Source organism: Pundamilia nyererei, unplaced genomic scaffold, assembly GCF_000239375.1.
Source record: "Pundamilia nyererei isolate P.nyererei 1_Seehausen unplaced genomic scaffold, PunNye1.0 scaffold00255, whole genome shotgun sequence".
NCBI lineage: Eukaryota > Metazoa > Chordata > Actinopteri > Cichliformes > Cichlidae > Pundamilia > Pundamilia nyererei.
The window spans coordinates 131,647-142,821 of NW_005187656.1; the positions used below are offsets into that span (position 1 = coordinate 131,647).

An 11,175-nucleotide genomic window follows, 5' to 3' on the forward strand; every position below is an offset into this window, starting at 1 on the left:
TGCTGCTGTTGTTCAGCCGCTGGTTTCCTCTTTCTGGCGCGAAGTGGGCGATAAACAAACAAGAGAGACGGAGTCGCAACAGAAAAGCCGATCAGCTGATCATTAAGCAGTTTCACGATTGAAGTAGCAGCAAGAAGAGGCAGTCGCTCCAGGTATTGGTTGTTAAGCTTAACGCGGGAATGCTTTACAAACATTCAGAGATGAACTTACACACTTGCTTTACTTCTCTCTGGGATAACTTTCTCAGAGATGAAATGCTGGTTTGGTAGCGAGGCTTCAAATACACACAGCTGCTCTATCACGTGAGCACACTGCTCCGACGTGCTACGGTTATGAGCCGAGTTACGCCGTGTAGCAAGTTTTGTGAGGTGCTTTTTTTATATTTAATGGATCGGATTACATTTTTTTATTTCTCTCCGATATCCGATCCAGTGATTTACGTCAGTATCGGACCGATACCGATACGTAATATCGGATCGGTCCATCTCTAATATAAAGCAGGAAAGTCCGATTGATGGTTCTCTTGCTATTTACACTCAGTCAGCAGCATGGAAATATTATAAGGATTGACACAATCTTGGTAAAGACAAACAATGACATACGAATGGTTGGTTGTCTCTGTAAAGAACTAGTGACACTACACGGGGTGTACTACACTTCTCGCCTAGTGCTGTCTGGGATAGGCTCCAGCCTTTGGCAATTCTGTGTGGACAAGAAGTTAAGAAAAGCCATACATAATAGTGGCACCTGTTTGTGAAGTTCCCAGAGAAGTTTGACGTGTACGAAGTGGGACGCCATTTGAATACTCGACTTTCAACTTTTGAGCAACCAGGTGGAGGCAAATGTGACGACACTCATTCCAAATGCTCAAAATATGGAAACATTGACTTCTGAATTCAGTAGCAAACTTCAAAGCTGCTTTACATATAGAAGCACTTTACAGAGCCACTATGGTACACACTCAGTTCAGATGTTCTAAAGGTGCTGACATTAAATTCTGCCTTGTAAACTCTACCACAGTCCTGAAAGTCATATCTGTTCGTGCATTTTCATCCCTTCTTCTCTCCTTTCCAGCTCTTCTCCATTGTGATCTTCGGCTGCATCGCCAATGAGGGCTACATCAACCAGGCCAAAGAAGAGGAGGAGTACTGCATCTTCAACCGCAACCAAAACGCCTGCAATTATGGGGTGTTTATGGGCTCCATGGCATTTCTTTGCTGTGTGGGCTTCCTGGCTCTGGACATCTATTTCCCTCAGATCAGCAGCGTCAAAGACCGCAAGAAAGCTGTGCTGGCTGATATTGGGTTGTCAGGTAAACACATTGTTTTTTCATACCGTATTTCTTTACAATACTTTATAGTTGTGAAGTATTTTGTTTGAGTTTGGATTTTTACCTTCAGATGTGCTAAAGCCTCAGTTACACAGACCTAGAGACTGGTTTGGGGAACATGTGCAATCACATGCAAGTTGGTGAGTGGTTGCTGTCTGTTGCTGGGTGATACCAGCCGCAGAGACGGTGCTGCACCAAAAAACTTGATTGATTGGTCGGTAGCAGATTGCCAACTACTCATAAAAATCCCGCCTTACTTCTACGAGTCAAAAGGTGCAACTTTACTTTGAAGGTGAGCGTGCTACATTTCCAGTTTGCGCCACACTTTTTTCAGTTTCACAGTTTTGCTTGGGGAGTAGTTGGCAAGTGTTTGCAAACAAGACTTCATCTTCCATCTACAATACAGTAACTGTGGGAATCTGCTAGCAACCAAAGCAATCACAAGGGTATTTGCACCGTATACCTCTTTGCGACCAGTTTCGCATAACAAGCGTCAGCAACCACTTGCTATCTGTTCATGGAGTTCACATTTCTTCCAAGCAACAGGTGATTGCCAATGAGTCTCTGGGTCTGTTTGTCTGGAGATCAACAAAGACTCCTACAAACAGCTTTCATAAATACCTAAATTCACTTCCCATGGATGCTCGAACCAAATAGGCCTTTTTTTGTGCAAATTATCCCAGCCGCTCGAAATATACTACCTAACAAAAACCTGTCAGCGATTTTTGTAATGTATAAAAATGCCGTGCAGTTAGGTTATTACAACAAAAGGAGAGATGTGTGACAGGGATAATAAGTAGACAAGTACTCATCTGACACTAACAAGTCTCTGAGATGTTGTGCGTTGGCGTCCCTGACAGTGGCTTCCACTACTTCTCCACTGCACTGCTACTGCAATGAACTCAAAAATAATGACAGGACAGTGAAGTGTCGGATCGGTTAATGAGGTAGTTCCTGTCACAGACAGAGTTCGCCCTCCCTGTTTTCGTCACCTACACTCTCTGACTCTCTGATTTCTCTTGCCGTATCTGTTGTAATATGAGATGGTTTCCACACTGAAGAAATAAGGGAACCTGATAATCCCTGGGCGTTTCTGATTAGGCTTTATACATTGCCTCCACACTCCAGCTCTTTTAATTTCTCTCTCGTCTTCCAGTTCCCCCCAGCCAGCAGGAAAGAATCATATCTGATTTTATGAGTAAATCCTGCTGTCTGACTGCTCATCTTGCGTACCACAGGGCTCATTTTGGGGCCCATTGCTGTTCTCAGTTGATTGCCTCCACCTTTTCATTCTTATGCTGACTTAATTACCTGCTTTAGTCATCCAGCTGTGGTACCTGAGCTTTGTTTTTCTGCACTATGTGTTCGACAATTTGAGAAATATCTCTTTTTTTATGAGAGTCTTCAGTAAAACAGTTCTTGTTTTGTTAAACAAATGGCAGCAGGAACTTAGTCTAGCTAAGCTAAAAGAGTTGAAACAGGTGGGAACGTTTAGTTTGGCTTAATTACAGTTATACAACATATTCATCAACCAGTAGCTTATAGGTGAAGGTGGTGATTGGCTGAGTTTTGTCACCTTTATAAGACAGCTACCTATTCTCCCCTGCTGTTAGTGCATATTCTAACTAAACAGCCATGCAGATGTAATCTAATCAAGTAAGTACTGTAAATACTTAAACTAGTCTTTTAACAGATGAATTCAGTTGTAAACATTGTAATTTGCTCATACTGAGTTGCAACACGAGTTCCATTCTGTTATTTTGGAGTTAAGCAAGAGGAATTTCTTAGTAATTTTACTCCGAATCTCTGTGTTTTTTTTCTTATTCCAGCATTCTGGTCCTTCATGTGGTTTGTGGGTTTCTGTTTCTTGGCCAACCAGTGGCAGGTGTCTGAGGACAACCAATTTAAAGAGAGAGGGGACGCTGCCCGAGCAGCCATCACCTTCTCCTTCTTCTCCATCTTCACTTGGGTAAGGAGCTTAATGGCCTGATGCGGTGCTGTAACCAAAGACGGGACTGACAACCTCAAACTTTGAATCTTATTTGGCTTTTATCCTCAGCTTGCTTATATAGCCAGGGAGCTATATAAATGTGTCTCCCTTCATCTTTTTTTTAGTACTGCTTACTGTTTCTGACATGTGAACTCATGACTGTACAAATATTGTTCCAACAGGGGGCCCAGGCTCTCTTCTCTATGGAGAAGTTAAAGAATGTGTCATTTGAAGAGGAATACACCAAGCTGTTCCCTCCTCAGCCTCATCAGTCTTTTGTTTGACTTTATCTTCTCTCTTTGTTGCCTTAACCATCTGCAGCAGGTCCTACACGCTCCTCTTTCTTTACTGAGACTGCACTTGATTTGGGCGCCCTCTTACAGCAAATACTGCCGTTGCTGACACAGAGACATAAAAGCAGACTTACTAATCCAAACACCTCCAAACACCCACATTAACAAGCAGGCTGACCTTATCATTCATCAGCGCAAGACACTCAACAGCTAAATTTACACGTGCAGCTCTAAATATCTCAGGTGTGAAATCAGAGCTTTTTCTGTTGGAATTTCATGAAAGACTCATTTTATTTAAGAAGAAAAGCTTCACCAAATTATTTTTTTTAATTTTTTTGTTGAAACAGATGTTACAGTCAGAGTATCTGCAACACCAAACCTGGAGCCCTGAGCAATTGCTGTCTCAGTTTTTAGGACTGGACACCATTTTTTCACGTCCTTAATTGTAATGAGTTTTTATAAAATTATTAATTGCTTACACCCCCACCCCCTAATTTTCAGTTCCTCACTTAAACTAATAATTTGATGTATACTTACTCACAATCTAGAGCACATTGCAGTGTTGAGATGGTTATTTTCAGATATATTATTACACAGATATGTTGCACTCAAAATCCTCGATTGAAATCAATGGGAGAATTCGACAGCACTCAGACGTTGGTGGAAGTGTAACTTATAGGGGATGTTTTAAGCCTTTCCTGTTGTGTAAGATCTGATTGCTGACTCTATGTACTGCTGACAAGTGAAATGAAAGCTAATTTAGCTAATGCTTAGTAACACCAAACTTGTTTCAAGATGACCGACTTTGTTTATGTGCTGGACAGTTTCTCCAGTAGAAGGACTTCAGGCTCAATCAATCAAGCAGAGAAATGTTAAAGAGCTTTCTGTTGGAAGATGTTAAGTTCAGATGGAGCGAGAACTGTTTCGCCTCGTTTACAGTGAGAACACAAGCTAAGCTGAGTCGTCTCGCTACAGACTCCAGCATATTTAACACATTTTATAGGGGTGTCAGTTTCCTCTGTGTTTGCACACACAGGCTCCCTCTTTCACTTTCATTTTATTAAATTTAGATGGTAGAGGTGTGTTAGAGCTTCAATTTTAGTCATTTAACATTTAATATTCATTGTCTTTTATGGCTAAGTTTTATTATGCGGGTGCTAATAAAATGTTCTATATTCATATTTACAAAAAAAGTCTGAAATATTCAGGGTTCAGTCCATGTAACTCAGACTGCAATGAGTGCAAATTTCCTCTAAGTATGTGCTGTGGAACGTTTTCTTTTGGACAGTTAGCTGGCCTGATGCGCTGTCATGTATCGACTTATAAAATCAAAAAAGGTTCAAAAGTATTGCAGCTATTCAAGTGTCTGCAACATCTGAGCAGTCGATAATAAAGAAAATCTCCTCGTGTAACTTGAATCATTTTAACTTTCTCTGTGTTGCTCTGTTTTACCTCTGGCTTGTCCCACGATTTCCTTTCTGAATTATCAACACAAGGGGAACTCGTGCTCTTCTTCTAGAGCTACACGATGTACAAGCAGCGTTTTTTGTGCTGCTGCTTGAGGAAGTAATTCACTGTGACTGATTCACTAAAGCTGTCTAATAATGTTGTCAAGCTTTCCAGCCAACTAACCACTGTGTCCTGTCTTTTGTTGTCTGACCCCTCCCTTCCTCACACTAACATCGTCCCGTCTCTGTTTCATCATCTGTCTTCAATCGCCTCCTATTCATCTCCTCGTCCTTTCCCATTTACGATCCTCATCGCCAAGGCGGGCCAGTCTTTCCTGGCCTTCCAGAGATACAAGCTAGGGGCCGACTCGGCCCTCTTCTCCCAGGACTACACAGACCCCAGCCAGGATGCAGCCGGAGCTCCCTACACCTCATTCGGTGGGGATGACCTGGAGAGCCCGGGAGGAGGAGGAGGCCAGACCAACAGTGACGGGGCCTTCGATGGATCCGGAGGCTACCAGCGTCAAGAATACTGAGATGTTAGGAGACATTTATGTATGCTGATGAAGTTGTCCAAGGTTTCTACTTCAAAATAATATTTGTGCTGTTTTGTGTTACACAAGAAACACTGAATCCATTACTTGGTGTATTGGGCAGATCTTTTATCACATCCTAGATCCAACAACCTCAAGTTTTGAGTTGCAAATTTATTGCTACAATTTACTGTTTTTATTGTTACGCGCAGGGGTTAAAGTGGGATCTGGCAGGTGAGGAGACCTGAAGATCGGGTGTAGCGGTGCAGCATGGGGAGAAAAGATTTACTTTGAAATAATTCACATAAAATCCTTGTTTGGTTTTTGAGTTCCAGCAGATTTTTCTTTGTGCTCATGCTGTGACTCGATATTCACTGTTATTCACAAGATGTAAGCAGCTGCATGTACGGCTGATTTCACCTAGACAGTAAAAAGTTAGTATAAAAAGATCGGATTCTATGAGTAAGTGTGCACCACGCCATCACCTTAAATGTAAATTGATGTCTGCTACACCTGATGTAAGCTAACACCACAACACCACAGCCTATAACAGTCTAACACAGTGCATCATTGTAAGCTCTATCACAGAACTGCAAACTAACTACACTAACCTGCAGTCTTTGACTGTCTAAAATGAGTATACTTCCATTAGTTTGACAACACGTGTAGATTTTAAAACTCTGAAACCAATTTTATTACAGCTTTAAATTTCATCTCAGAGATGAAATTCTCTCTGGGAAGTACACTAAGTTGCTCCATTTATTCTCCTCGTCTTTAGTGCGAGGAAGATGCTGAAGTACCACGACCACAACTTTACATCTGCACCATGAACACATCACAGGGATGAGAAGGAAAAGGGGACGTGTTAATGTGTAAAAGCTCTGTGGTGTGTTGTTATTTTCTTACTACTGAGCAAGTGTCTCCAGGCCATCACTGGAAGTAACACCAGGCTGAAGCATAAGAAGAATGACTCATTCCACAATCATTTATTATTTATTAACTCAAGGTACCAGAAAATTGTTAAGACCCACTTTAACCCCTGGTTATGTGCACAAAATAATGTGCCCGTGACAATAAATAATGTAAAGAAAACATATTGTTAAAGGTCAGTACAACAAAAACAGAGCGTACTTTTAAAAAGAACAGGGAGAGATTATGACATTTTACATTTAAGACTTACACCAACGATCAGCTCAGTTGACTTTGTGATCTTTACAACAGCTTCTGCATTTAGGTGGTGATTTTTATCCCATGTGACAAACACTGTAATAATCAGAAGAAATTAATGTCATCAATTCTGGCAAGTTTATCTGTCTTTTTGTCAAAAAAAAAAAACCTCCACAAAGAAATCTTGGGCATCCCCCAGATTTTGGATGCATAGGTAACAGGTGGTGATCTGCAGTTAGGCAGACAAACATCAGTGGGTTCACTTCATCCTTGGGAAGGAGCTACAGAGTGCAAACACGCCAGGTTTTACTGGAGGTGTTAACTCGGGGTTTGGGGGCAGGGGGTGGATTAGAAACTATCGGCAGGTCACCCTGTAGCTGATCAATGCTTGTGACCACACTGCCTTCAACTTGTGAGGTCTTCAGTCGGTCAGCAAAATAAGTGCGATAGCTAAAACGCTCCCAAACAGACACGCACGCACAGGTTCACAGCCTATCGATGCTGCGAACACAAGTTTTTGCTGACAGAACTCGTCGATGGGCCATTACAGGATATCAGCATAGATAAACAAGCAGCAGTGGCGTATCAGGCAACTAATCCCCTCCCCTGTATAATGAGACTGTGTTTGTATTGAAATTTGTCCTTTTTTCCTTGAAATGTTTTTATGTTTCCCTGTGAAGCTTTTTCTGTCCTCAATTGTTGCCTTAGTGCTGACTGCCAAGCAGAATCCATCACGCAGGAACACAAGCCTCCACAACACACTGATGCTCTCTTTCAAAGTCTTAATGTACAGCAAAACAAATTTGGTCCTGTTTTGTCCTTGAGCACGTCAAACCACTTTACAAAAGCAAGCGTTTGTCATCAGTATAGAGCGTTCCTTATCAGCAGGTCTGCGGAAAACTTGTGTGTGTTTTCCGCTCGTTGTCAACAAATCTGCAGGCATCCTCAATATTTATGAACATGCATCGCTCCATTTTTTGTGCTCCATTTTTCTCCAGTGTATCTGTCTGTATAAACATATGTAAATCTATAATTGAGTATATAACAGTGTTTGAAAAAGATTCTGCTTTATTTTAGGGCATTAAGTTAGTTCTATATTTAAAAAAGACAAAAGAAAGAAAGCTCTGTGGTCTGTTGAGTGTTATTGTGATAAGATATATGGTGAGGTTATCCATGCCTCATCCTTTGTGTTGCTCTCGAGGTAAGGAGAAGTTTTTATTTTGGGGATAACAATATTAAATATTAAAATATGCATACATATATATATGGCTACGGAAAATGTGACCAAATTATCAAAGTATATATGCACATATATACTTTATGCTGTACATCTGTGTAGACGTAGAAATGTGTGATGTTCCTCTGTGAAATGAAGCAAATTAAGATTAAAGAAAAAACAATTGTGTACAAATGTATGTTTCTGATGTGGTTTTAACCAATAAAAATAAAGAAAATACTGAACAAAAATGCAAGATGAGATGAGAATCTCTGGTGTTGGATTTTTGGATTACAGCAAACTTTATGAGCCAACCCTCAGAATTAAAATACATTGGCAGTGTGTGTGTGTGTGGTTGTTTTTGTGCTGAAAAATGAATCCTTTCCCAATCAGACGCTTTCCCGATGCTATTGTATCTGGCTCAAGCTCTAATAGTACTTCTCTGAGTTCATAATTTTAGCAGTTTTGACAAGATCCCCACAGCTCTGATTGAAATGCTGCCCCCCAAAAAGGACAGAGCGTCCACTGGGTTTTACAGGTGGCTGCAGACACTCACTGTGATACCTGTTGGCACTGATTTACAGTCCAATCGTTTTTTTCTTTTCTCTTCCCTTCCTTAAAAATGGCTTCTTGTCAGCCACCCGTTCACTCAAACAGTTTCTGATGAGGTTTCGTTGAACAGCAGATGGATCAACGAAATGACTTACAGATCTTATTCATCTCGTGTAGATATTTTTTAGGCCTGCCACTTCACATCTTGTCCTCCTCTTATCCAGTGTCCTCACATTTTCTGAGGGCACACTAAACATATTGCTGGGATATGCCAGCAACAGGTCTTTGCAAATTATTTTACATGTTTTATTTCTATCATTCACGGGCTAAGTGGCTTAACAATGACACGAAACAAAAACATTCCTGTGAAAATAGTCGTGCACAAAGACTGGACGGAAAATGAGGTTTAAAAAAATAAATAAATAAATCACTCAATGGCAAAAGAAATATTTTGAAAGACTGTCAGAAAGCATGGAGAACTATTGCTGAAGACCACTTGATGTGGGGGTGGCTCAAGATTTAACTTCTAAATGTTGTATCTCTCTTAGACCTTTATAGAGAATGCTGAAAAACATCAACTTTTCACCTGGGGTGAGCTTACTTATGCAGGAAACGTTTATCCATGTATTTTTCAAAGCTGTAAATGGTCACAAGCAGGCTGGTTCGTCCACTATTTATAAGACACAGCTCCCCCTGCTGGCAGGAGTTTTACCCGCGAGTTCAACTGCAAGACAGCTTTTAATTTAATGCAGTTATTCAGCTTTTTTTTTTTCTTTAAACTTGCTCTTTCTTTTGTTTTAGTTCACACTGTTAATGTACTTTTAAAATAGTTAATTCGAGAAGAGTAAAGCTGCTAAGCGCATGTGTGGCTAATTTTATAATATGGAAAAATAGATAGTCCAAGCACAAAAGACTAAATTAAGAATGTGTGCTACTTTTTTGGAAAGGCGATTGAATATATAGAAGTTTAGTATGGTAGTCTAGTTAAGAAATTACAATCACAATAAACATAAAAAGTGTAAAGCAAAAAGTGGTAGGTAGAGGTAGTTTATGGTAAACACATGGTGGCGGTATTGTCAAAGAAATCCGGTTCAGCAAAAAAGCAGAAGTCGGGAGTTTTTCTTCCTTTCTTTTTGTCGTTTTATTATTTATTTAAACAGTTTTTTTTCTGTTTATTATTATTTACTTATCTTTTCCACTTTATAAATGAGGCACATCAAAAATGTATTATGGAAATACAAAGCACGCTTAGAAAGAGATTTTAAAAAAGCCCAAACAAACAAACGAGCTTGACGTTATATGCTGCCTTCAAATACCATCAGAATTGCTGAAGCAATTTAGCAGACGAGTGTAAATCTTACCGTCTCCGATATCCTTCAAAGGACGCAGCCCCTGAATTTGGATCATGGCTCACAGACTTGCATGTGGAAGAATTAGGAAAGACGGGTATAAGAAAGCAAGACGTGTATGCAGTTCCTGTTGTTAAAACGCGATAACAATAATTTTAATATGTGAATACGTTTCATATCCGTATACTACCTGGTAATGGTGAATTTAGCTGTCGGTTTAGATATATATTTTTAGTTCAATTTTACTCTCGCATAGCTTGCCTTCCAACTTCAGACTTTGAAGCTGAGATTTTCTACCTCTGTGCTGAATCGTGAACGTAACGAGTTCCGTTCAACATGGCGGCCCAGCGTAGGAATTTAATGCAGAGCGTAAGTGAAAAACCTGCCGTTTGTTACTCTCAGTAACTCAATATGTGCAAAGTTCCTCTGCTTTTGAAGACTGGCGTCTTACAGTCTTTTTCTCGGTGTTCATCGCTGGTTGTTTGGTCCAATGCTTCCTGTGTAGCTAATTTAGTTGAGCTCATGGAGTGTTTGGCTAACAGTTAGCTAGGCACCTTAATTGAAAAAAAATGGACTAATACGATTTATTAGCGTCTGTATTCAGCACCGAGAAACGCTATCACTTGAAGCAGGAGGAGACAATAACACGACCGATGCTGTTGTTGCAGTTGCAGTGCCTGGGATATGGTCCATATAACCTGTGTGAATTAGCTAAACTTGAGTCACAAACTGGTAATTAGCCATATTGTGAACAACACAAACGACTTTTTCCAAGCGACTAACTTTTCTCAGTCGTTTTGTGAGTATGTAGATATCTTATGACACTTTTAATTTTACATAGACTGCTTCCCATTTGCCCTACGCGGAGATGCTATCGGTCTCTCCTGGGCGTCAATGATTCACATTAAAACTTTAGGCAAGGTAAGGCAGATACAGGTGTGGTAAAACGGAAATACACCGTTTATCCTTCTGAGCAGGTAAATACAACCTCAGATGAACAACAACACATGACAGACACACTGTTATTACTTCTTGTTAAATAAGTTCAAATGTAGAAGCAGTCTGAAAGCGACCACGATTCAGTAGCTTGTTGAACCACCTTAAGCAGCAGTTGTTGAAGTTTTGTGTACAACTTTATCACTACCCCACATCATTGTGATGAACTTTGGCTGACTTTTCTTTGTTTGACTTCATTGTTCGGTTTATTAGTATCTCTTTATGCACATCCCCCACCACAGCATTTCAATCAGGTTGAAGACTGGACTATTGCAACAAATAAATGGACTGGCTCTTAGCG

At 40.3% G+C, this 11,175-nt stretch overlaps 2 protein-coding genes across 6 annotated transcripts in view; both read left to right on the forward strand.

Annotated features, from left to right (window-relative positions):
• The window catches only part of syngr1b (synaptogyrin 1b), a 30,107-nt gene extending 23,390 nt beyond the window's left edge, over positions 1-6,717 (forward strand). The window contains exons 2-4 of one of the 2 annotated variants that reach the window (XM_005749800.2): positions 1,075-1,312; positions 3,160-3,299; positions 3,503-5,025. In XM_005749800.2, coding sequence (XP_005749857.1) covers positions 1,075-1,312; positions 3,160-3,299; positions 3,503-3,604 — 480 coding nt within the window. In that variant the 3' untranslated portion in view covers positions 3,605-5,025. Of the gene's footprint in view, positions 1-1,074; positions 1,313-3,159; positions 3,300-3,502; positions 5,026-5,381 lie in introns of those variants that run through there. The other variant, XM_005749799.2, reaches the window with a different exon arrangement.
• Positions 6,718-9,970: 3,253 nt separating this feature from the next.
• Positions 9,971-11,175, forward strand: part of tab1 (TGF-beta activated kinase 1/MAP3K7 binding protein 1) — a 31,012-nt gene continuing 29,807 nt past the window's right edge. Inside the window, exon 1 of one of the 4 annotated variants that reach the window (XM_013915082.1) lies at positions 9,971-10,247. In XM_013915082.1, coding sequence (XP_013770536.1) covers positions 10,215-10,247 — 33 coding nt within the window. In that variant the 5' untranslated portion in view covers positions 9,971-10,214. The remainder of the gene's footprint in view (positions 10,248-11,175) is intronic. The other 3 variants (XM_005749803.2, XM_005749802.1, XM_005749801.2) reach the window with 3 other exon arrangements.